Here is a 26,313-nt window from a genome sequence, read left to right on the forward strand (position 1 = left end):
AGAGCCAGATCACTTTATATCAAATCAACACAGGAAATGGAAATTCTTATAAATGTGAACCAGATGTCTTTCATCATGAAATAAAGTTTTTTATCCAGTCCAGTTATTACGGGAATAATACATGGGTACAATGTCAGTGTTCATCAATGGAGAAAAACTGAGGTGACAAAAGAAAGCCTTGGCTCAAAACTGCTACTGCAGGCACACCCATTGTATGTGCAAGAGTCATTCCCTCGCAGCTAAAAAGTACACCGAAGCATGTCTTCAAATTAGACAGAGACATTCCAGTGACAGAGAGAAGACACAGACCGTTCCTGTGTAGTGAAGAGGGCAGCAGCAGGGTGTATTTTTACACCAGATCTCTGACACCTACGTGCATCTCTTCACAGCTCTTGGTGAGAACAGAAGACACGTCCACTTGAGTTGTCATCTTCAGCAGCCCAGACATGGACAGTTGGGATGGAGGCTGGAGGCTGGAGGTTGGAGGCAAGAGGCGAGGAGAAATAGATGAGGAGGATAGGTAATGAGGGAGACGAGTGTCAAGATCTTCTTCTAGATGTGATGGCCAAGGATAGCTTTGGCACTTCCTCCCGCAGTGATAGCAGATTCGGATGTAGACTGCCGCAGGTGTGAGTGAAGTGAGAGTATTGTCAGTGGCAATGGGAACTTTTCTTGGGTGTGTCAGGTCTCATGATGTATAGTTATGATAGGTAAAGGTGAACAGGGAGGGATGTATGATTCATACATGTGCTGGATGAATTAACAAGCAGACCTGAGAAGAGGGAAGTAGGGGAAAGTGGGGTTAAAGAGTAAACACAGGGCGAGAGCAGGATAGATGCCGAAGGGATCTCACAATGATTAGAGAGGAAAGGTTAAACAAAAAAGTAAAAGAAAGTGAGAATAAAAGACAGTGAGAGAGGGAGACAGTGGAGTCATGTTTGTATATTAGTTTTTCCAGGGAGAGCTGTCTGTGGTGCTGATGTAACCCCCCCCCCCCCATCTCCAATCTCCCCCTTGTTCCCAATGACTCTCCTTCCCTCTTGTTCTATCCTCCTAAGCTGTTGATTGACAACTACTGTGTCTCTAATTGGCAAGTGTGGATAGGGAAGAGTCAGGCTTATTCTCCACGGGACAGACCAAGGAAAAGAGTGTGAGAGGGAAGGAAGATAGAGGGGGGGCACATACAAGAGAGCCTTCCAACAATAAGAGGAGCTTGACGCCGAAAAAGGAAAATGAAATGATGGAAGACATGAGGTGAGGAGGAGGGGATGGAGGTGAGAGCTGAACATCTGTTTGGTAATCAGTCTCCCCCCTCACTGCAGTGTAACACACACTGACACCTATTTGATAATTGCTGAGCCTGTCCTCTCCCTCAGCACTTGGTTAAATGGTTGCTTGATACAAGGAAGAGCAAAGGGACTAGCTGTTGGCAGTGCAATCTGTTTACTCGGTGCAGCTCAGGTAAAGATCCATAGCAGGTTGCCTGTGTCTCAATATGTGTGCTTGTGTGGTTAAAGCTTTACAATCTGGTTGTAAGTTACAATGAGCTCAATATGTGACTTAAAGCGTGCGTGAAATGTGTGTTATAACCTCTAAACAATGCTGCTGCATTGCTATTCAAGGATAAATATGATCTCTTTTGTCTCTCTTATTCTAGGTGGTGTCCTTAAAGAAATTGCCTCCACACACACAGACCTCCTCCTTCTTCCACGCTGCAATCTTATTCTGAGTGCAGGAGCTGAAGGGATGCACACAGAAAAAGGAGAATGAGCTCCAGAGCTCAGAGGAGAGAAAAAGGAATGGAGGGGAGGAGGTGGGCCTTTTTTGCTCCGGTCTCGACCACGGGTATTCTTGGGTTGATAATACAGATGTGGATGTTATTGCTTGAGAATACGCGTAGTCGAGTGGAAGCTTTATCATCTACAGTGGAACCAAACGCAAGATTCTATTCAGGAGAGTACAAAGGCAGACACATGCAAAAATGTATAGCCAATCTGAGTAGGTGACACAGACATTTGGCGGTTTTTAATTAAGAACCCAGAGGTGATTTTTTACGAGGGGAAAGGCTTATTTTGTTCAATCAGAAAGGTTTTTAAATAGAACGCAATCAGGGCTAGCCAAATCAAATCCAGCCACTGAAAAGGTTTTTATCATCGTAGATTTATCAACCATGTCACTCTTTACACCTGTGGAGGAAATTAGTTTGTTTCGCTGGCCAGGTTGAGTTTCTCCGGCAGAGGTGCTGCTGGGGAGGACTTGCACCATGCCACTAAGCTAAACCCCCTGGGCATTAGTTCAGGGAGCTTAACACAAAAGTCTTCAGACTCAGACGTTAATTCCAAACCTTCTTGATTACATACCCTTGTCAGTCAGCCGTGCTTACAAGTGAGCCTATAATCTTATCAGTTGATGAGTGTCTTTCACAGCCCTTCACACTCTACTCTAAACGTTTTACTCAAACTGCACACAGATTTAAAGTTTTTGCGAAATTGGTTTCATGAATGTAAACGGCTGCGCTGACCATGGGATCGTACATTGTAACCGTGCATATCCATCATTTCCCATCCCACCACTCTTTCAGTCATATTTTGTATTCCCTGGCTCATACTTAAAATGTGTGAGAGTTGGAGGCCTTTAGCTGCAGCAACAGGAGACAGTAACACATGAGGACATGTCAAGACTTGCACCCGTGGCTGACATTTCAGTATTCGACTCAGCTGACTGGCTGTCATGATGGAGATTCAGAAACACACACACACACACACACACACACACACACACACACACACACACACACACACACACACACACACACACACGTATATAAACTGCATGAGAGTACACATGATCTACATGCCAGTGGGGAAATATGGGATTGATGGATCTTATAAAAACAAGAACACAGACAGATCCCCATATGTATGAAAGCACACTCACTGCAGCAAGGTTCACTGGGTCCATGTGCCAGTGGGGAAATAAGGGATTGATTGATTTTATGGGTAACTATTTTTAGTCAGAATGATGGATGTTTATGTCTTTTATTGATCAACTTGAGGTGTGGGTCTGAAGAGTTCTTCGTCATCGGGGTATGCTGATTAATCCGGTGGCAAAGGTGTTGGAATAAAACATCCTGAATTACATATTTGGTGCATTAGCATTATTGCAAGTATTATAAATTAGAAAATCAACATTTCATTGCTAAATCAGCAGTATATTAGCATCCGTTTGCAAATGGCCCATGATGAATTACACTTCGCAAGTACTACTCCATGATTTCTTACTACTGTGTAAGCAAATCTGTTATTTATAAGCACAGAATGTAATTATAATTCATACAAATGTCGACATTATGTTGTGTAAACTTGTTGATTTGGCAAAGCCCTTTCTGTGTATTTGTGTATGCATGTGTGTGTGCTTCTAAGCAACAAAATGACTATTGTGAGCACAGCTCCAGGTGCCTAGCAACCGAATCGCTCTGTTTCCTTGGCAACAGTTGCCTCGCACTCACTGTGTGGGTGATTGGCAGCCTTGACAACGGAGACGGAGTGACACTTGACCTCGCGTGCTGAATGGGAGAGGAGAAAGAAGGAGCAAGGAATAGAAGAGAGGGGGAGGGAGTGGGAGGGGACGTGCAGAGACAGACGAGAGACTAAGTGATAATCATTCTCCATTGTAATCATCCTCCAGCATGTTTCATAAGGCGTCGTCAGTACCTCTCCAGCTGGGGTCCATCATCAAACACAATACACAGTGCAGTGCGCGCATGCAAGGAGACACTCCACCTGGGTGGAGAGCCCGGGCAGGCACTCCACATCTCATCTATTATCACTCAGCCCTGCCTGCTGCACAGCCTCGCTACACTGTGTCTTCTTTCATTTGTGGTCTGCTTCATCCTGTGCTCCGTGGGAATGAATGGGTACTGTACTCCTTAAATTGTGTCACGGTCACAGATGCCACAGGAGAGTAGATCAGAAGTTGTGAACATGAGAAATTTTACTTTGAAACAGGCACTGCCAGTCTTTGGCACCTTTGAATTAAAGAGCTGGAAATGTGTGTTTTCATTGTATTTCCCCCATCCATACTAGGTTGTCTTTTTAACCAAAGACATGACTATAGCGGTGTATAATCGACCTTGTAACTGTGGAGCAATACAAACTCAAATAAAAACACTCATTTGGAAGTCTTTGAGTTCTTTCACCTCATTGAACTTTTACTATAAACCCCTTATGTTAAAACACGATACGAAGACAAAGTGATTTAAGCCGCTTATTATCTCAGACTTGATACTTGCTGACGTTTTTAAACCATTTTCTTTATTGACTTTATTATTTGATAGTTCATCTAAATCCCAACCGTAATTGCAAGGTTGTCCCTCCTACTGTCACCAGCTGGTGGTGCTCAGTGGTGTTAATGTTTGCGTTGTGTAATATCTACCTTTTGTTTCATATTCCCCCATTTAACAAATACCTACATTAAACAAAATCCAACCACGTCTTGATCCCATAAAGAGTGTGTTTGTACTCGAATGAAATTAAGTTCATTACACAATAAAATGAAAACTAAAAAAACAAACTGGCATCAAGTCTTATTGCTCCTTTATTTCTAATGATCACAATTATCAAATTCAAAACATAAAAAAAAAACATTCTCTACCCTACTCAACACTAGTGGCTGTTGCATAGTAAAATAAACACTGAATATTAACGCTTGATTTGAGGATTACATTTGTACTCATTTAAAAAATGTTAACATTAAAGCCAAAAACATACAATTAAATGAAAACTGAATATTCTAAAAAAAATCAAAACCTGTAAATTTAGCAGCTAAGCATAAATCTTACACATGTCCATTCCCCTCTCCAGTGGAATGACATAATGTTGTGACACAGGGGTCTTTATGAGGATGAGGAAAGCTGTGGACACAACTTGTAACATCATGCATGAACTGTGTTAACATTCAACAAAAGAAGTTCACTCTCACCTTAACTTTTAAAACCTGGAGGCTATGCCAATGTATAATATAGAAGCTCTACGTATTCACATCTTTTTCTCATAAAGCTGACCAAAAAGATTGTACTTTTAATTGATGTTTCCATTAAATTAACCCGTTTTATGACACCACAAGCCTCTTGTAAAAATTATATTTATTGAACCTAACAACATCTAGCCATTGAAAAACTAAGGACTAAACCAATACATTCAAAAATAACTAATATTGAAAATAGAAAATCTCCCTCAATGTTTGAAGATAACTCAGGTTGGATCATTTATTTTTTATCTCAATATTCAAGACTGGAGTTGTGGGCTGAAAACCACATAAGTAAAAACTTTGGTTCACACAACTTTAAATCTTAAGTAACCTTATAAAAACTTTAAATAAAAGTTTAATACATGTCCTCGGACCAGCTTGAACCTAATGGGTCCAGGAGCATCATCCGCTTCCTCATCCCATCCCTGAATCACATCCTGCTCCACAAAGGCTACTGATTGGCTGATTCACAGGCATCTATCCAATCACTGTACACATCCACTGCTTCTGACAGATCTGAGGAGGAATGGGTTAAGGATAAAATGACTTTGTTGCTGAAGAATTTACAAATATTTATGACACTGCAGGATGATATGAACTTTGAAATCAAGACTTTTTTGAAAAAGTTATTAGTTACCATATTCAGACCCCCCACCCCTAGTCATGTGATATCAAAAGTACTACCACGTTAAGTTGGCTATATTTCAATACGCACATTTGTATCCCCGCTTAAGCCTTACTTTCCAAAAATTTAGCTTTTTCCAAATCAGTCCCCAGAGTGCGTACGTTTTTGTTTTTTTTAATACTTGCTGTTATGCAGTTTTGTATTTGATAACTTAAAAGAGAAGGAAGAATTTTAACTATTTTCCTATTGTTTAGTTGTTTGACCGTGGGCATATATCTTAATGATGCTGGAAAATATAGTATTGGATCCAGCTGAAATGCCAGTAAACTAGCAAGAACACGTTTAGATTATTTTGTTTAACTACTATTATCATGACCGAAAGTTCACACTGCACGCTTCCAAATAACAATTGTAAGTTCATTGTTGGTTCAGTCGTTAATAATATGTAAACCTATGAAAGACCATAATGATGATTATTCACGTTTGCTTAAGGATACAGGTAATGGGCGTCTGGAATTCCTCCAAGCAGACAGTGCATGATATTATTCCAGTATTTCTTGTTCTCTCCCTGTGTGCAGAAAAAGTACAATAAGAGTTAGCATCAACCAACTCATAAATGAAAGTATAAATGAACTTAAATCAGTGGCTATAAATGGGTTGTTTGGTGCAATTGTAAGTACATTTTGACGTCACATGATTTCTCGTGGTTGCAGAATGGACAGGTGAACTGAGAGTCCAAATCTCCTGTCATCTTCTTCTTAGGAGGGGGCTTTCTTTTAGACTTGCGGCGACCCATTTCAAACAAACTCAATCAAGTCTGTGTGAGAAGGAGACGAAAACATGCAGCTTAAACAATGAGAACATGAGCTGTGGAGGAGAATCACCAAAGATAAAATAAAACTTTTGACTGGAAAATAACTCAAGTCGGGAGCTGCTGCAGCTCCATATTGTAAGCATCTAGTTAGCAGGCTAACGTTAGCATGTTTGTTGTTGATCTCCAGTGCAACATAAATCGCTTCACAACGAATAGTTAAATGGAGTCTAGTAAGTACAAAGAGTTGATTACGCCTCGAGTAACCGTACTTGGTAAACATGTCGTGATTGTTAAACATAATTTAGTAAAAGTTCAATTTGTTTACCTTTGCTCGTAGGAAATACACGTTGCTGTAGAGTAGAAAAGACTTGCACGAGACCCGGCACCGGCAATTATTCGCATTATGTGATTGGAGGAGAGCTAATGCTTCCCGGCTAGTGATTGGCTCCCTGACATGTCAGTCAAGTCGACTGACTGTGACGAATCAACGTCTAAATCTGAGACAACCTATTCCCGCGTGGTGGCGACAGAATCTAGGTCTCAGGTTCGGTTATTTGTCTAACTATACTCTTAATTTATATTTTGACATGCCCTGAAAAAATACTCATACATTACGGTGTTACCTCTTTAAACATATTCACAGTAATGCCGTAGTTTGGCTTTCTTCGTCATTGTTTGGTGCTGATATGTGATAAAAAATAACCAACACCTTGTAATCAATGTCCTTGCAAAGCTAGGAAACAATGGTTTTACCATCTGGTGCATGAGGATAGTGGTGTAAAAGGTAAACTATCGGCTTCTGACTAGAGGTATACAGCACAGGGCGTAGCTAGGTTTTTAAGTTTGTGTGGGCTTAGCCCAGAGGTGAGGTGTCGCTGTGTGCGTGGTAATGCTAGCACTAAAACATTTTCGGGGCCTCTTTTTTTAAAGTGGGGGAACGTTTTGAACTGAGCAAGCCACTACAGACCCATAGTGTGTTGTGCTGGTTGCGTCTTCAATATATTAGTCATGTTAACCAGGTCGATGTTACCTGGCCTGAGTCATGTTGACATTTCTCAGGAGTAGGATCACATCCTCCACCGGGCAGATTTTTTTGCGAATTGCATGCATCTGGTGCACTTTGAGACCAAAATTAAGATGCTAGATCTAATAAAACGTTGTGGTCTTGGTAAGGGGAGGGGGGCACAACTCTCAACACTACTATGAAAAATATATCAATCAATCAAGTATTAAATATACCTTAACCAATGACAATTAAGTGAAATATTTTCATTTTGAAAATGTTGTTCTTCAAAAAGGAGCATGAGACGTGAATGCCCTTTTTAAAAAATGTAATTGAAGCCCACGTAAAATAGGCCTAACCACGCCACTGATACAGCATAATATTAAAATTATTGACGAACGTTAGACTTGCAGTATTGCTACAACATTGATTAAATGGTGGAAGAAGTTGAAAGTGATCAACTATTTTGTTTTACTTTGCCAGTCAGGTTGTTTCTGTTGTGGGCTTAGGGTGGTGTTCCCTATCCATCACTCTATAACAGAAATAGAATACGTTGATTGAGTTGGTAAATGGTTAAATACACAATGTATAAACGTTCTATAAAAAGTTACAGTATATGTGTGTTTTGTCAGACAGGATTACAGAATTAATTTGGTAGTAGCCCTAATAGATATTCTGTATTTTATATATAGTTAGAGCTTTTCTCAATTTGGTTTATTATTTAATGGTGACAAATGCCCCTTATGACACAAAAACATCACATTTAAAACCACAAAGAATCAAAGCTTAGAAAGTGTGCATTACATTACATGTTTGGATCTTAAACATGATTATGTTGTGTAGGGATGTCAGTGATGTGGACGGTGAAGGTGGTGGGTCTGGGTGTGGTGGCCCTCTCTCTCAGTGTGGAGCTGGTGGGTTGGCTCCTCCATCGCCTCAGGCCTAAAAGAACCCGCAATGAGGTCCTCTTCTTTCCCTCAAAGATGGCCTGCATCAACCACATCTTCGCTCCTTCATCGCCTCAGTAGGTGAAACTAAATTGCTACATTGAGTAAAAGAGAGCTATATATGATTTTCTCTGTATCACTGTCAAGCGTGTTGTGATAATGGCTTCTAATGGAAAAATTCATTGCCCCTAGATGCTTTCAGTAAGTGGATTTAGTCAGTGCAATAACCATTCCTCATCCCAATTGTTTTTCACTTTATAGAATTGTCTCTTACCTGCTTAATAGTACTTCAAATAAAATAACGCTGAGAAACCAAAGTGGGGATATTAGCATTTTTGCCAGCTTAAAACAATATTCCTTGCTAAAAAGAGCTACTGTAACATTGCAGTTGGTTTCCTCACATTCTGGACAACATGGGTGAGAGGAAAGCAAACTATATACACAGAAACAAGCGTGTTTAGTAAACTCTTTGGAATATCAGCACACTCTTATTTTCTGCTTTTCCAGGTTGTGTTTCTGCCCGTTGCCTCATGGCGTAGAGACGTCTTTCTCCCGTCTTCTCCGCTGCATCTTGTCTGCTTCCTCCTCTCTGGACTTGTGTGTATTTTCCTTCTCCAACATGGACCTTTCCAGGGCTGTGCTAACGCTGTATAGTAGGGGCGTCACCATCCGAGTCCTCACCGACAAGGACTATGCCGCCATCACTGGCACCCAGATAGGGGTCCTTCGCAAGGCCGGTAAGAGTAACAGATCTATTTATTTTTTAGATCATATTAAAGTAAGTCCTCATGCTTTGGGATTTTAATTGTCACCTTTACGAAGCATCACTATGCCGAAAAATATAACAAACAGGTCCAGGGAATCATATTTTGCCCTACTAGAGATATTATTTGGTACAAAAGTCACACTACCCTCACTCAGTCATATTATACTTGAAATACGGGAACTATAACTGAGGTCTACCTCCATAAAAGGTACTCCCGCTGTGTTCTCGGACTAGTAGTGTTATTTTCAGTAACCCCTACAGGGTTCCTTACAGTTGAATGAAAAGATGATAGGAAATGTCTGGGTGAATGGAGGTTTCCACTACAAGGCTTTCTATGAGTCAGAGTTAAAAACATGGCCTGAAAGCTCTGAAAGATTTTGTGTCATGTGTCAGACTCACTTTCTCTCTCTGCCCTCTGCATTTAATAAATTACTACCACTGCATATTGTTAAGTAAGTAAGAAATTGGCAAGCAGGCAGCAAATTTCATTAGGCAAAGTGTTTCTAAGTGTGCGTATGCTGACTGCAGACCTTGTGAGAATCACGTTGGCATGAGGCGCAGTAAGCTCCTTTTTTCATAATCTATCCTTTTTTCTGCAAAAACCTTTTTTATCCTCAAATAACATAATGTTACTAGCACCTAAGCACAGTGATTTAGATTAGTTTGCTGTCATTGGTTTTAAAGCCCAATTATTTCCCTCAGAATGGAAATATTCTGGCAAAATGAATTCATATACTGTCTGTGTCATGGGGTCAAAACTGGAAAGACATCAGATTTTAATAGCCAGTTGCATTTCCTCTTTTAAGATCACTTTTTGACTCTCTTCACTTTGGGCTGAACATATTTTCAAAAAGCATTTACACACTGCAATTAGGGGGGTCAAGAGGACTTGTTTCTTGGAAGAGAAATGGTTTATTAAAAACACATTTGCGGTAATTGTTTTCATTTTCTCTAAAGGGGCATGCACTTTCAAGAGAGAATTTGCATGTTTTATCTCTCTCCCAAGTTTTTCCTGTAGTCCAATCTACAGTGTACAGTGTGATGTGTCTATGTAGTGTACCTCCTCTCTGTACTTGCTGTAACAAATGTAAATGTGTCCTCTGTGGGAAGATTAAAGTTATTCAGATTCTGATTCTCAACCCTCTGCTCCCAAGGGATCTGTGTGCGTTGCGACGTGGACTCTGTTTACATGCATCACAAGTTTTCAGTGGTGGACAACCGGCTGCTCATCACCGGCTCCCTCAACTGGACGCGGACAGCAGTGCAGAGTAACATGGAGAACGTCATTGTCACTGAGGATCCAGACCTGGTGCGTCCCTTCATCAAGGAGTTCCAAAAGTTATGGCTGCACAACGATCCAGCCCGATACCCCTACTCAAGTGACCCAAAACCTGCTCACAAGGCTACCACACCCAGAACTGACAAGCCATGATGAGTAATAAGTAAGAGCTGTTCAACGTTTGAAGTAGAAGGTATGCATGTAAAAACTGTTTGGTAAGCTGGGACACAAAACATTTAGAATATTTTCTTATATTGATAAGCAGACGGTTGCTTTATGCTTTGGACGGCTTAATGTGACGATGTTACTGTTAAATGGTAGAGGTTTAATTTAAATATGTATCGGAAAAGGTTCCCCATTTAAGAGTTTTGGTCCTTTCTTTCCGTATATTTTAATGGACTAATATTAGAATAATGACACTGTTGCTGTGGTCCGGTTCTATAGAGAATGCTTCAGTTGAGTGTTTTTCTATATTATGTCCCAGGTTCACAGTACATGTTTAGAATTTTTGTTATCTTCTTCTTTGTGTTCATAGACTAAGTAAAAAATAAAGGTTCACTGTGAGTGTATTCTTCTAGTCTGAAGTACACTGACTGTAAAAATCCAGTGTGTTGTTTAGTGTGTGCTACTGCAGTCTCAGGGACGATGTGTTGCCAAGCACAAATAAAAAACTCTTACCCAATGCAGTTTTGGCAGTTGTTTGCATCACTGCCCTGCAGCTGTAGATTTTTTCTTGTTCCAACATGATTTACCCTGTCTCAAATTCACAATCAGGCCATCCTTACAGCACAAAAACATGCTGGTTCTCTCGCTGCTTAACAAAACCATCCTTTGAGGTTTGCAAACCCAAGTAGAGCTTATCTCGTTTAGACATGAAGGATGTGCCTGGGCGCATGACTCCCCTGCATTGCTCACAGTCAGGATGATGCTTGTTGAAAAATACCAGAACTTGGGTTTGTCTGATTCAAGACGTGTAATATCTCAGAGATTAACATCTTAAAGTTCAGCGTTTAAAATGAGAATGGTAGACCTTATGAATCAGCTGCTATATTTTAGCCACGGTATAAATGTGACCTATTAAACGGAGAGGTCATGAGTGTGAATGCGCTTCTTGTGCGTAATGTCTGGCGGTTCAAAAACAGTTTACAGCAAGGACGCATAAAGTTTACTAATGAGTCTTGCCTCAAACTCGAGAGAATAATTCCGGAAATAAGGTGAGGTGACCTTCAAATTAAAAGTCTGCCTTCACAACTGATAATGCAAAATGTGTCAGTGTAGTACCATGGTAAATGTGCTACAATGAATCGATGAATCAATTATTTACAGATTTTTTTCTCAGCAATTTTGGTAAATCATGAATTCATTATCAAATGTATCACGCCCAAGTAAATGGAGTTTCTAGCTCCCTAATTGCAAATTGCTGCAAATCTTGAATTTGTATCATGAAAATCGAAACGTTTTTCAGACTCTTGGTTAGTAAACCCAATCAAACTGATAAGGTTCAATTGTTGCATGTTTTACTAGTTTCTCTCCATTTAAAATCATCATTTCATTGTTAGGTTAGGAGAATCATCAGTTACATCTCTTTATCTTAAACTATAATAGCAGCTCTGGAACTACATTATCATCACAGGTTTACAGAGGAGAAGCAACACAATCATATAGCACTGAAATCTGCAGTATGCATGCAGAATACAAACTAAAATAAAAACGACGACTGAACTTTTTCCATTCTTTGCACTTGTATGTGTTGAACTTGGTTTAAGTCTCACATAAGATTGAAAGACAACGAATGGTTTTATTTTGAAAGTCCTCACCGGAGGTTCCGATTTTATATCCTTGCTGACTTGTCTCGGTTGCACGGTGGGTGTCCCAGTAACCGGCGCATGCACAGCCTGGAGATCCGGGAGCGGAGCGCTTGAAGTTAAACACCCGAGAGCAGCGCACACCCATCGGCTTTCAAGTATAGGAGGAAGACAGCAGAAAGGACGGAGGAGACGGACTTATAAAACACATCAATGGTAATTTACTCTCCACAAGAACAGTAGAGTTTTTGTTTTAATGCTATTGGTTCGGTTGTATTAGAGCTACCGTATGGTGGGGCAGTGTAGGCAAATTAGGCTAACTGTGAAACATGTCCTCCTTTATCTCAGAAAACCTTGCGTGTCTCCTACTTTAGGCTGATTTGTATAGAATGATCTAGATTATTTCTAAGTTTCAACAAGTGTCATGAGCCCATGTGTCCTCACAGGCTGGCATTGCAGTGCACACCCCATTTCCATTACTCTTTTCCATCTGTTTTATCCCAGTTGTCAACATCTGTTCGTGATTCTTAAGTGTTATGATGCTTTAATGCAAAATGTCCTTTTTTTTAAATGTTACTTTAGTTTTAGCATCCAGCGTTATAAACCTCAAAACAGCGACCTGTTTGTATTGTCCTACTGAAGTGAGAGCGCATGCGTGGATAATTGTGTTTTGCTACACAGCAACCAGTCCCTGTTTATGGTCTTAGAAGTGGTGTTACAGAGCTGGCCTCCTGGGAGATCTCGGCTATTAGGGAGTACAACAGGAGTGGGCTCAGCCTCTCTGAAAAAAGGATGGGAGGGGAGTAGAGGATGTGAGGATGAATGCATGGGTCAGTTTCCTTATGATGCAGAAAGATGGAGGAAGGAGAGCGTGTTGAGTGGGAGGCGGGAGATATGGATGGATGATGACAGGAGGGATGCATAGATGGATGAAAATGAGAGGGAGAGTAAAGGAAGGTGTGTGTGTGTGTGTGTGTGTGTGTGTGTGTGTGTGTGTGTGTGTGTGTGTGTGTGTGTGTGTGTGTGTGTGTGTGTGTGTGTGTGTGTGTGTAAATGGGAGTGTCAGTGGGTCAGGTGGATGATGGATGAAATATACAGGAAGAGGTGGAGAATATATTGCCCCCTCGCCCACCGCTCAGCATCCACTTATCCATACGTTTTGCTACACGAGTCCATGTGACAAATGGACCGAGCTAGCAGGGGATGACTGATAGAGGGTGAAACAGTGGAAGGAGCGGCCCTGTTTGTGATTCATAGTACAGGGATGAGACCTAAGAGGTATTGGGGGGTGGGGAGGTAGACCATTGTTAAAACAACACATCCATTTACTGCTCAGCTATAATTGTGGAAGAATTTCAGGCCTGTGTGTGTGAAATCTCAAATAGCTGGGATTCCTCACTCCATCATTCGAACACACGAGTACTGTCTTACCACATTTCTGTCCCAGACATCCCCCAAGCCCACCAATCTTTAAATAAGCATACGTCGGCCAGGGGGGAAGATATGGAGCCTACTTATTACTCATGTCAAATGCTTACTTCATGATAGGTGCTTTATCAGCTGAGCACCCTGCGCCTGGCACATAGTTGACATACTTGTTGCATGTTGCAATGGTTCTGTAATACACTGGTGTAGAGGTAACTCAGGAATTAGCAGGGGTGAGTATTAATCCCATTTGTTTCTGTCATCACTTATTCAGTTAAGATATTTAGAACTGGCCTGCAGAGAAGTCCCAGCTTCATAGTCTCTTAAGTTTAAATTTGTATGTATATGTTACTTCCACTCTTTTTTCCCTTTCCTATACATTTATAAAGTTTGTTTTATGTGTACAGTTTTCTAAGTTTATGTTTTGTTACTTGGAGGTTGGTCTTTTATAGTGTATTCTAAACTATTCTTTATATTTTGTATTGTGTATTCCAAAGGTGCTTTATAGTTGTTTTTTTCCTTCTGTCAGTATGTATATTCAATGTTTATTTTGATTATCTTTATGCTGTATGATTGTTTACAAGGCTGTTGGTTATTTATTTTTTTTAATTATGGATTAAGCTTATATGAGAACAAAGTGGGCCTATTTTAAATGTCTTTACAAGTAAGACTGAAACCAAAAGGTATTAATTTACAGGGATATAAAACTGAGAAAAGCAGCCAATCTTCACATTGAAAACCAAATACTTTTTTCTTTTTGCAGCCATAATAATTTAAGAATGAATCACATTTCCCTTTTTTTATCCTAGATTTCATTAGAAGCATTTCAAATGACCGTGGATACTTTATCAAGACAAGTTTCACAATCTATTCCTAAAGTTTAGAGTCTGAAAGATCATACTTCTCCTCTTGTCCTCCTTCTTTTCATAGATGGCACTAGCCAGAGATCCAGGGGCGGGCCAGGAGAATAAAGATGCAGCCGACCAAAACTTTGATTACATGTTTAAGTTGCTGATAATCGGCAACAGCAGCGTGGGAAAGACGTCTTTCCTGTTCCGCTTTGCAGATGACTCCTTCACTTCAGCCTTTGTCAGCACAGTGGGCATCGACTTCAAAGTCAAGACCATCTACAGGAACGACAAGAGGGTCAAACTTCAGATCTGGGTGAGTTGGAAAATACACATTGATCTTTGAAATATGATGACGGAGGAAGATTGATGTCCTCATGCTGGTGGGAGCTGACATTCCGGGACATAACATTTATCTACTTAGCTGATGCTTTTGCCAAAGCAACTTTATAATAATTGCATTCGGCTATGTGGACACAACCCAAAAAATCTCAGGAAGTATGCAAGTATACACTTTCATTCAATATGCTGATGTACTCAACAGTATTGCATTTTTCATGTATTTAATTGATAGTTGGCCTTTACTCAGCTTGCCACTTGATAAACCTGACAAAAAGGGATGTAGGGTGTACAACCCTATTTTTTCAGATGTTTTTTTTCCATAGATAAACTAAGAGTGGGAAATATTTAACCAATATAAAATCGAGAGCAAGGGTTTTGGGGTAGCAAGACTGAAAGATGGCAAGAAACAAAAGTACACTAGGTCGTTAAATTGTGAAATGGCTTCATTCTTTGGAGAAGGTATTATCAAAGAAAAATGTGCAAACGTTTAGCTTTTGTATGGCTCAATCTTGATTTGTCAGAGTTAGCTATGTGACTCTTATAGTGTATTGTAGTTTAAAGATAAATTAGAAATAGATATAGGCATCACAACAGGACTTTTTTTTTTCTTGGGAATATATTCTGGCATAAAAAAAGAATCAAAAAAGCAACGCTAGTAAACAATAATGTACTTTCCTTCACCTTCAAAAAGTTTACGATTGCATCCACATCTAATCAAGTTTCTCATCTGCAGCGGGAAGAAAGGAGTGGAAGTCTGCCAGATACAGTAATGCCAGTACAAACTGATGGATGTTTGCTTAGTGCAGGAGCAAAGAAGTAAAAGCTGGCACTGTGTTACAGTTCGACAAGATTTAGCTCTAATTAATCTGGCACATAAAAGGTTTAAAGTGCTGAGTATAAAAACCGGAGTACTAGTTTTAACCACTGACTCCTATACAACATACATGGCAGACCGTCTGGAAAAAATAGAAAAAGTCACGGCCTTTCGCTTATATACTCTTTATACTTTTGCACATTCAGCAAATAGCCTGGAACCAGTTCAAAGCCGTTGATCTGCAAACAATTTCAGGTGTCTCTGGTGTGCCAATCACACCGCCACCTGTCTCCAATATATAATCACCTCGTGCCTAAAACCACCTTTAAAATAAAAGCATAAAGAATGACTTTATAACTTAATTAAACTTAATAATAATAATACCTTTGCCTCAGCGATAGTTCTATTTTTTGAGTTAATTTTATTTCTTTGATTTTCGCTGCTACAAGACTATTGGCACAATCAAAACAACATAGAAACCATTATAGGAACAATCAATCCTTTTTAAATCCAGATTCCTTTAATTGTTTTAAGTGGGTAATTGCAGCCATCTCTGTTTCTAGATGTAAATTGTCTTTAACTAAATTGATGTTGCAAAAATATTATTGGACAATTAAAATAAAGGAAAATGTGTGCAAAAGTCTAAGGTCAAATGGCCATTACTAACCTAATTATTAAAAAAAACATACATGGATCACACTTTTGTTGAGTGAAGAAAATCCTCATTATTTGTTCAATGGTGCCTTAGTATTGTAGAAAACAGACAGTAGCGTATCCAACTCCAAAACCCATTTCACTGATTCCCATACCCTCATTCAGTTAAATAAAGATAAAGAAAATAACCAGAAGACTCTGTGCTGTTCATCTTTTGACCAAAACAAGTTTGAGGAGAACAAAGCTGTGACTAATTGAGTTAGTTTAATATAATTATGAGTCTAGTCAGCCTACAGCAGAGGTGTCACTTAAAAAAGATATGTGACCCCGCACATCATTAGGATCTAAAGAGCTCCTAATAATTTCCAGGAGAATGCTCAGGAAGCATTTCACTCCCTACAGCAGATAAAATATTATACTGTACAGAGTGTGTCGGCTTGACAGACCATATATCATCCAAATTGAGTGTGAAACGCTGCAGTCTATTTAATGTCAGAGCTGCAATTTACTGGAGGTAATTAACAGCATTTACCCCGGGGTTCGGAGGTTCTATAACCCAGCTCCGAAGGCAGAGTGAATGGTTCTTTTTGAAAATGCTGTTGCACAACATAGACTGTTTATCCTCACCTCATTCCCCAGTTTGCCCTCTTACACGCTGCTGCCTGTCATGGCTGTGGCGTAAACCCATTTCTCACACTCCGGAGTTAATGACAGTTGATGTCTAACATCGTCCCCAGAGAGCAGGGTTCATGAAAAATGCATGGGTTGGAGCTGCTGGAGCTGAATGTGCTTACTGCGCAGATTGACACGCAGGACAGATCTATTGCCGAACGTTAGTGGAAGGCGAGGGCTCACCCGCAGTACTCCTGTTGGATGAAAGTAATACATCTTTTTTAAGCTTAATGTATTCAGCATAGCAGGCCTTCTCGGCTCTGCTTAACAATAGTACAGTTGCATACTATTACACAAGGAAGGTGCCAAGTAAAATGGAATTGGCTGCTGAGCTACTTCAATGGGTTTCCTGGGGCTATTAAAAGAAGCTGAACTCATTTCGTAAAACCCTGCCTAAAGTTTGGCATGAGGGTGTTTGCGACAGCGGTCACATCTAATGCTCTGTCAAGCTCTGAGTCTCCATCTTTAGGAGATACGTTTGTATTATACATGACAGCAGCTGGCTCTTAATTTGATCAGGGTAGAACATTTAAACCTATTAGTTTAACAGCTTTTTCTGGGTGCAGTTCTAACATGTCCACATCAGCTATCGTAAACAGATTTCCCACAATCAGACAAGAGCCTAAACTAGAAAAATTAAACTTAACTTAAGGCATAGTCAAGAAGCAGACAGCATATCCTGTTGTATTACAGGGTGGGGCAACATCCACACATGAGAGGGATTAAATTCTGTTCCCAGAGAGTTAATGATTCACAGTTAACCCTGGCATGTTCCTTTGAGTGTTATATACTGTTTAAACAATTAAGACATTGCACCAAATAAGAAAAAAAACTGAATTTGTGTCGTGTGTTTACAGGACACTGCAGGTCAGGAGCGCTACAGGACCATCACCACAGCCTACTATAGAGGAGCCATGGGATTCCTGCTCATGTACGACATCACGAGTCAGGAGTCTTTCTGTGCGGTGCAGGACTGGTGGGTAGTCCTTCAGAACAGTCTTACCATGAAACCACGGAATTACAATGTGTGGAGGGTGGCATTTGTCAAACTAAGCTGCATAATAAATACAATATTCTCCTCTGAAATGTAGTGTCATAAAGGTATGAAGTACAGTAGCTTAACATTAAATTGCTTAAGTTATGTAAAAATACTTAAATGTATATAAGCACAGCACACACAGATTACATGTGCTTTGTTGCTTTGCACCACTGGCTGTAGGAAATGCTGTAATGCTTTTTTGAAAATGTTGTGTTGGTGTTTCCAGGGCAACCCAGATTAAGACGTACTCGTGGGGCAACGCTCAGGTAGTGCTTGTGGGCAATAAGCTGGACCTGGAGGAGGACAGGCAGGTCCCTACCGAGGATGCCCTAAGACTGGCCACAGAGCTCGGTTGGTGCACACACCCACAATCTCATACCATGCTGGGCAAGAACCCACAAGACAACCTCGATTACATAAACAAATTATTTAATTATCACTCGTCTATCTCTTTGCAGGCTTCCAGTTCTTTGAAGCCAGTGCCAAAGACAACATCAATGTAAAGCAGGTTTTTGACAAGCTGGTGGATGTCATCTGCGAGAAGATGAGCGAGAGCGTCAACGGTGATTCGAGTCCGTCAGCCAATCAGAAGGAGGCCGGCCTGAAGGAGACGCCCAGCAGCAGCCCAGGTGGCTGTGCATGCTGATGGCTGGCAATGGAAAGCCGGTTTCATAGTCACATACACAGATCAACTCTATTGTCAAAATCTATCATTTTGAATGTAGTTATTCATGGTGCTGCAATAATATCATGGATTCTTGGCTTCCTTTTTTAATTTTATCTTTCACAACTTCGTGACGACTGAGCTTCATTGTGATGTGACTGTTACACTGAGATGCCAAAGAGCTGCAAAGAGCAGTCGTGCCTTTTGCCTGACAACACTGCTTTGTTATATCTTGTCTAGTGAGTGAACAGCACCTGTTGCAGGCCAGGATGTGAATGAAAGGCATTAGCAAAATCAGCATGTTGTGAGGATCACTCTGGTTTACTTGTGTCATGCTACCCCCTTGTGGTTGCTGCATGAAAATGCATCACTGTGAGTCATCGCTGCACTAAACGGTATGTTGTGAACTGCTGAGGAAGAACAGTCATTAACAGCTCAGTGCAAAGTCAAACACACCTGAAGGTTGTAGTCAACACACCTGAAAGGGTGCTGTGTCATTCCAGGTATATGTGCGCAGTCCGGACATTATAACTAAGGGATATTCTCATCAGCTTTAATTTATATTGTTTGTTTTTTTTCTTTTTGTACCTTAATGCTAATTAATGATTTTCTTTAGCCAGGTTTATTTTGTATCTAAAAGTGGATATTAAAAGATGTGGATCAGTACAGTGTCTGATGGTTTTCTTTTGCACAATGTAATTAAATGTTATTTTTCTAAATTAAACAACACTGAACAACAGGAAACATTTGACAGTACTTCACACGTAGTGTTGACATTACAAATAACAGTTGAAAATTAAACCAATGACGTCATACAAAGTATATTGCCCTTAAGTGTTTTTCCATGTTTTAACATTAAGTTATCAACAGTTTTTAGATTATTTCCAACTTTAAATAATTTGATTCTTTAAATTGGCTTTTTGAAGTGCAACGGAAGTTTTATTTTTGTGTTGAATTTCTGAAACTATTTCTGGATATCAATTTGATTTGTTTATAGGTTCTTACTTTATGAAAGGACTTTGATCACCAGGAAATGTGGCTCACCCCATAAGCAAAGTCTGTGACGTGTGGGGTATGAACTTTTTTGGTGTGTGTGTTTGTGTGTTTTGTGTGTGAAACCTGTGAGGAGATAAAAGGGGCTGTTCAAATCTCGTTAAGCAGACACTCCTGGTTGATCAGACCTCAACGGACAGACAGGCAGAACTGCACAGGTACAGGCTTAATGCTTTTTCTTACTTTCAATTCAAATATGCAACTACATGATCAACTTATACACTTATTTTAAACCCACCTAAAAACACAATACAGCGAGATAACTTATGATGTGATCCTTATTGTTTCTAACAATGAGAACTTGTTATCCAATTAATAAAACAAAGGGATAATTAATGACACACTTTGTATTGATAATAATAGATGTTCTTGTAATCAAAGGTTTACCTTACGGAGTGAGGTAGTTGGTGAACTGCTGTCTGATTATTGTGATTTTATTCAAGTAGTATCATTAAAATTGGTTTGCTTGTAACATAACACTAAATTATAAATACCAAAAGACTAAAATCAACAAGTATCGTCCAGCACTCTTCAACAGTGAATATAAAAAACAGAACACTGACACTTAACAGAAGAGGAAAACAGAATATTTAACTGTTACATTTATAGTAACAGAACTGATGTAGGAAATGTTCTCTGACTTTTCGAGTTGTGTGGAAAAGGGTTAAAAAGGGTCCTGTTGTTTTTCTGCCTCAAATAAAACAACATGTAATTGTGCTGGCATTATGAAAGTATTTTATGGCCTTTTGGAATCAATGTAACTGTGATTTTTTTTAAAAAGTGTCTTCCTACTGAATTGTATAGTCGAAGCTGCAATAAGGAAGAAGCCTCAGAGGACATAAAACAGAGCTCATTTGTCAAATACAGGGAACAGATGGGAACAAGTTTTGTAATGTTGGGGCCATAGGTGTGTGTTTTATGGTTTGTCTGGGCTACTTGAGTAGCAGTGCACTGATAACACTCACCATTTATGAGGACATTTGATCAATTGAAGCCATATTCTGACAACATCTTCTTGACTTAATTGGCACCTTTTAAACTTGTTTTCTATATCTGATGACGTACTCCAGGAAGTGAACACATTTAGAAAAAGACAGTTTTAGTCTCCGCTGATATAGATATGGGTTATAATTTGACTGTATAAAGGGCAGAGAATGGCACAGTAAAACTTCAGACATAGAGGAACTGAAAATATCTGTCTTCCTCTGTACCAGATGGTGACTTATGTGTAAATACGGAAACCCACAAACTGATCATGTGACTTCCATTTGTGGTCTTTTTAATAGCAGTCAAGACTAAATTAAAAAATTAAGTGTGGATAAGAAAAATGAACTTACCTATCAACCGAAACCTAGGATTACGTCAGCATGACAAACTTGCAACATTTAAAGAAGAAACCCCTTCATGTTTTCCTGCCAGTTAGGCCTACTGTGGTTAATGTATAACCAAAGCAAATGCTGTTTGACCCATGTTGGTGCTAACTTGTGTTGTAAGCCAACCCCGCATCATTGATTTTTCTGTAGAGAGGTAAAATGCAAAGTTGTGCACTTCTCCACAAACCCTGCAAGACAAATAAGGAAGTGTAACCAATCAGTTATTAACAAACTTTTTGTTCTCTTTTTTTTAACAGTGTGAAAAAAAAACCGCCAAGATGTGTTGCTCCGGCTTTCTCAAAATTATGATGTTCATCTTCAATGGTGGCATCTTTGTAAGTTATAAAAAAGAAAAACTACTTTCTTTTATCTTCTGCTGTTTCGCTTTATTTCATGTTGGCCTGGTCTTAGAAGAAAACAGACCTGGTTGCAGACTTTACATATTTGTTTTACATTCTTAAGTAATATTTTGTTTCATAGCAATATTGACTTTTTATAAAATGTTGTGACCTGACCGCAAAACCTGACAAAACATTTGCTGTGTATCCTACTTCCTATAGTCAGTGATAGCTGAAACGGATAGTTTTTCATTTGGGAAATACAAGAAATAGTCCAGCTCTTAACCCAGCATGAAAAAAAAGTTCTGTTTTTACAATCCTTTTATGTAACGACTTAACAAAGATTAAATTAAATGTAGTGCGAATTTGAGGTTGATCTTGTTGCTGTTGCTAGCTGTTTTACCTTGTTGTGTTCTTGGGTTCACTTTTTCCCCCTCCCCTTCCTCACACAACATGCAGTTGGCTGGTGCAGGAATCCTGGGTGTAGGAGTGTGGGTGAAGGTGGACAGTGGTTCTCTGCTGGGTTTACTGGAAGACGTGGATGGAGCTCCGTCTGGTTTAACCCAGCTGGTCAATGTCGCCTACCTCCTCATCGCAGTGGGCACTGTGCTGCTGCTGATCGGCTTCCTGGGCTGCTGTGGAGCTGTCAAGGAGAGCAGGTGTATGCTGCTGACGGTGAGCAATATGTGATAGGTCAACTGGTACAGGCTAGGACTGGAGAAATATTTTACAATGCACACCTGCCAACTGTGTCATTTGTAAAAGAAAATTATTTCTACCTAATATTTCCACAATTTTCATTGTTGCAGGTGTCAGACCTTTTTACTTCACAGTAGGGCACTTTTGCGGGCCTCTGTAAACTCTGCAGTAAAATTTGTTTTTCCACTTCGGTTCAAGTAGGGTGACAGCACTCGCATGAGGGAGAAAAGACAATCTCTGATTTCCAGTTTTTGGAATGAGAGTCCAGTTGGAATTTTTACTTTGTTATATTTGCAGTATAATATCAGTGCCGTGTCAGCCATTATTCTTGCTTCCTCTTGCATGCTAGAGGAAAAGGATAGTAGGAAAATCCTACCTATTGTGCCTTTAAAACAATATGGACCACAATTAAATTGAAAAAAATTAGATTTAGGATTAAATTAAATGTGTGGTAGTATGAGGTATGTTCAAAGTGACATGAACCTCCTTTTGAAATACAATTATTTAAACTATAGGTGGAGGGCATCTGCATTATCTGACACTATGAAATGCAGGCATTACTGATCGATATACTAAAATTTGATTTTGGTTGCAGGTTATGATGAAATATTTGATGTTTATTTCACCAGAGTAGTCAATAAAGATTCTCATTTAGCCCTGTTATGAAGGAGGTGGCAGATGTTAAATATTTAAGCAATAGTTTTTGGTTTGTTGTCTTTCCACTAACTTCTTTGTCAATACTTGATAGAAATACAATACTGTTATTAAAATATTTACAGTGAGGGTTTTACAGTATTATTTGTAATTGTCTCCCCATCCAGTTCTTCAGTATTGTGCTGATTCTCTTCCTCATCGAGGTTGCAGGAGCTGTGGTGCTGTTCGTCTTCGATGGTTTGGTAAGTGGCCCTCAACAGGATCTCCTTCTGATTTCCAATAGCAAGAACTCATTTTAATACCCTTGAAGAACTTAAATGTACTAAAAAAGTATCCAATTCAAAGATTGTCAACCTGTCCTTCTCAGGCAGAGGATCTCCTTGGTCAACTAGAAGATGAAGTTCAACAAAGCATCAGAAAGCAGTATGGAAGCAATGAAGGCTTCACCTCTCTTTGGAATGCCACCATGGAGGAGGTACTGTTATTTTTTATTGACAGGACAGTTACATTGGTTTCGTAAATACTGTTAATTAACACTTTGTGGTTTTGTTTTAGTTTACATGCTGCGGATATAAAAATTACACCGATTTTGAAGGCTCCCCTTTCTTTGTTGACAATGGAATGGATGTTTATCCACAAACATGTTGCAACCAAACCATCACCGCGGGAGTGTGCAACACATTCAAAGCAGAGAGTTCGGTATGAAACTATGTTACTTTTGGTTTAACTTAGCAAAACAGGTTATTGTGATGATGAAGTGTAACAGTCAGTCATTATCTCCTCTAAACTTGTTTCTCTTTCAGAATATTGATGGCTGCTTACATAAGCTGCTGCAGCTGATAGAGGAAAATGCTGTGATCATTGCTGCTGTGGTTCTAGGAATCGCTGCTCTTGAGGTATCAATCTTAAACAGCCATTTTTGTTAGCCACCAATAGAAATGTGATGTATTCTAGTTGTTACAGTTATAGATTGCTACTTGAATGGTATATTGTTTTGCTTTCTCTATCAAAGTCATATCCTCATGAATATATCCATATAACCATGATGATGATGTGTAACAATTATTGTCTTATTATTAGCTCATTGTTAGGCAGTTGCGATTTGACAATTTTCATTTACTCAGCACATAGTGCTGTTTCCTGATGCAGCAGACAGGTGTTTTATGGAAGAGAAAAAACCCACTACCTCTTCAGAACCAAAATGAAGACAGAGCCAGATATTGACTAGCTTCTAAACAAATTTGGGCATTAAGCAGCTAAAGAGCAATATTTCCCTCAGTTATTGGTACACACAGCAAAAAGGGTGAATTTATTTAATCAGGTGGTCTATAAGTGAAACTCCAAACTCTTAATAAATTATATTGCTTTTCTGTAACGGTTTGGTGTATTAAATAAGCAACTGCTTGTAAAGATGTTTACAATATGAACTTAAAAGGTGATGCTATGTCAATTTTATGTTCACATTTTGAGGCCAAACTAATCACTGTTTCAGAAGTATGTTATTAGCTGAACGTGTACAGTCAATAACCTGTATCACAAGTACATTACACTGTATCTCAATAATGTATTGTTGAACATTTATCTTCACAGATTGCTGCCATGGTGGTTTCCATGGTTCTCTACAAGCAGATTGGCCACAAGGCATGATATTTCCTGTTTGGGATGAGATGGCAACAGTGTAATTGTTTGAGAAATTTTACTTGTAAGCAGTTTTCTATGTATACTGTAACATTTGTATTTAATTGAAAACAGACAGATTCTCAGGCAGACTTGTAATGCTCTACATGCACTATTCTGAGGTCAAAAGATCAAGTCAATGGATCTCTTCCTACACACATTTATACTGTGATTTATTTATGTTTTAAGAATGGCTGCTTTCATATATGTGCTGATACATATGGCTAGTAGTATGTGATGATGCATAGGACAGAAAGGATGCAAATCATGTCAGTCCCTCGCATTCAAGCTGTATTATAATGAATTTATTTTTGTATCTTTGAAAATTGAAATAATAAAAATGACAATCTCATCTTTTTCTTACACATTGATTCTGGTCTTGTTTGTCGTTTTGTCATGTTATTTTGTTATGATGTAATATAAAACTATGTCAGAGGATATGGTTTAGGCCTATCACACCCACATAAAATGGGTGTGAAATGGATCAACAAAAAACCAAAGCACCAATTATGAGATTTTATTGCATAATTTATGATATATATATCATTAGTATGCATGTTTGACTGATCTCTCTTGACTGACAGCGTTGCCAGATAAATACAAATAATATTGTAAGTGTCGTTATTTATAAACATTTTAACCATTTTGTAACGATTATAAATAGTTGATTTAGTGTAGAGTTGATCATTAAAAAAAACATCCTGTTAGCCAAACATAACATCTGACTTTGTGTTTACGCATTTCTTCTCACGTGACCTGCTTTCAGCCAATCACGCGTGTTGAAGGCTATGTATTCGTGAACGTGCCTCGCGAGTACGGCTCTCTCCTGCCGGTGGTTTCAAAAAAGTTTGCTCTAGAAATATGACACTGTTGTACTCATGTGAAATAATAGCAGATAAACAATTGTTGTAGCTTTGCTAAAAGGTGGTTTAAGTATCTGTTTTGTAAGATTACACATATTTACTAAATGTTCCTAAATGTATAATGTAATGTAAATATTTTATTAGGCCATGATAGTCCACCTGGCAACACTGACCGAATTTAGGCTCACATCATGGCAACACAGCAGCTAGCAGCTACCGCTAACTATGGCCTGTTTCCAAAGACAACGCGTAAAAGAAGGATTACATAATGAAGTATGTATGGACGTGTTTCCCCAGAAGAGTTTCAGCAAGACCGCCAATGAGATGTTTGATGGCCCTGAGAATGAAAGAAAAGCTAGTGCTTTTGCTAATGTTGGCATGCCTAATACAAGCGTTAATGTCACACGAACTTCCCATATCAATAAAATGGAATGAATATAGTAAAAAAACGACACTTTACTGTTATAAGAGATAGCTGCACAAAATAGAAACGTCCGGGAGAAGTGGATTATTCCATCTGTTCAACCCAAGCCAAGACAGGCTTTGTGTATCTGCAGGTAAGTAAACCCGAATTAGTTTGGCCCGCCGTGCCATGTTATGATTGTGTTTTCTTTGTGTTTATATTCGACTAAACAATATTTATTTCGGTTGTGTTATTTGACAGACTCATCGATAGGCTTGATACAGTTTGAAGTCAGATTGTAGATGTACGTTAAATACATGGGTCAGTGACGTGGCGCATTGATTTGCACTTCCAGGAGCAATAAATATTATATATTAATATAAAATAAGTTTAAAATTCTATATAAGCTTTAATCTCGTATTATTTGTCCTCCTCACTGTTCATAATTATGTGAAAAAATCAAAATTAGGTAACTTTTAGACTATTAAAGTGGTCAATTGTCATATGGTCAAACAGCATTCACTTAAA

At 39.2% G+C, this 26,313-nt stretch overlaps 3 protein-coding genes across 7 annotated transcripts; all 3 read left to right on the forward strand.

Moving 5' to 3' along the window:
• The first annotated feature begins 1,795 nt into the window (after positions 1-1,795).
• On the forward strand, positions 1,796-11,031 carry pld6 (phospholipase D family, member 6). 5 transcript variants are annotated; one of them, XM_063884556.1, is made up of 4 exons: positions 1,796-1,813; positions 8,314-8,494; positions 8,925-9,154; positions 10,338-11,031. In XM_063884556.1, exons 2-4 carry the CDS (start codon positions 8,316-8,318, stop codon positions 10,613-10,615), a joined length of 687 nt encoding a protein of 228 aa, XP_063740626.1. In that variant the 5' UTR covers positions 1,796-1,813; positions 8,314-8,315; the 3' UTR covers positions 10,616-11,031. The 5 variants fall into 5 exon arrangements, with proteins under 5 accessions (XP_063740626.1, XP_063740622.1, XP_063740621.1 ...); XM_063884552.1 differs by lacking the exon at positions 1,796-1,813 and adding an exon at positions 6,359-6,602; XM_063884551.1 differs by lacking the exon at positions 1,796-1,813 and adding an exon at positions 6,857-7,011.
• Positions 11,032-12,309: 1,278 nt separating this feature from the next.
• On the forward strand, positions 12,310-19,391 carry rab3da (RAB3D, member RAS oncogene family, a). Its single transcript, XM_063884752.1, has 5 exons — positions 12,310-12,483; positions 14,623-14,856; positions 17,880-17,998; positions 18,288-18,412; positions 18,520-19,391. The coding sequence occupies exons 1-5, from the start codon at positions 12,481-12,483 to the stop codon at positions 18,705-18,707; spliced, it is 669 nt and encodes a 222-aa protein (XP_063740822.1). The 5' UTR covers positions 12,310-12,480; the 3' UTR covers positions 18,708-19,391.
• A 385-nt stretch (positions 19,392-19,776) lies between these two features.
• On the forward strand, positions 19,777-24,890 carry LOC134865133 (tetraspanin-1-like). Its single transcript, XM_063884565.1, has 8 exons — positions 19,777-19,936; positions 21,409-21,486; positions 21,949-22,164; positions 23,010-23,084; positions 23,210-23,317; positions 23,398-23,541; positions 23,646-23,738; positions 24,433-24,890. The coding sequence occupies exons 2-8, from the start codon at positions 21,430-21,432 to the stop codon at positions 24,487-24,489; spliced, it is 750 nt and encodes a 249-aa protein (XP_063740635.1). The 5' UTR covers positions 19,777-19,936; positions 21,409-21,429; the 3' UTR covers positions 24,490-24,890.
• Positions 24,891-26,313: the final 1,423 nt, after the last annotated feature.

This window comes from Eleginops maclovinus, chromosome 5, assembly GCF_036324505.1.
Source record: "Eleginops maclovinus isolate JMC-PN-2008 ecotype Puerto Natales chromosome 5, JC_Emac_rtc_rv5, whole genome shotgun sequence".
Lineage (NCBI taxonomy): Eukaryota > Metazoa > Chordata > Actinopteri > Perciformes > Eleginopidae > Eleginops > Eleginops maclovinus.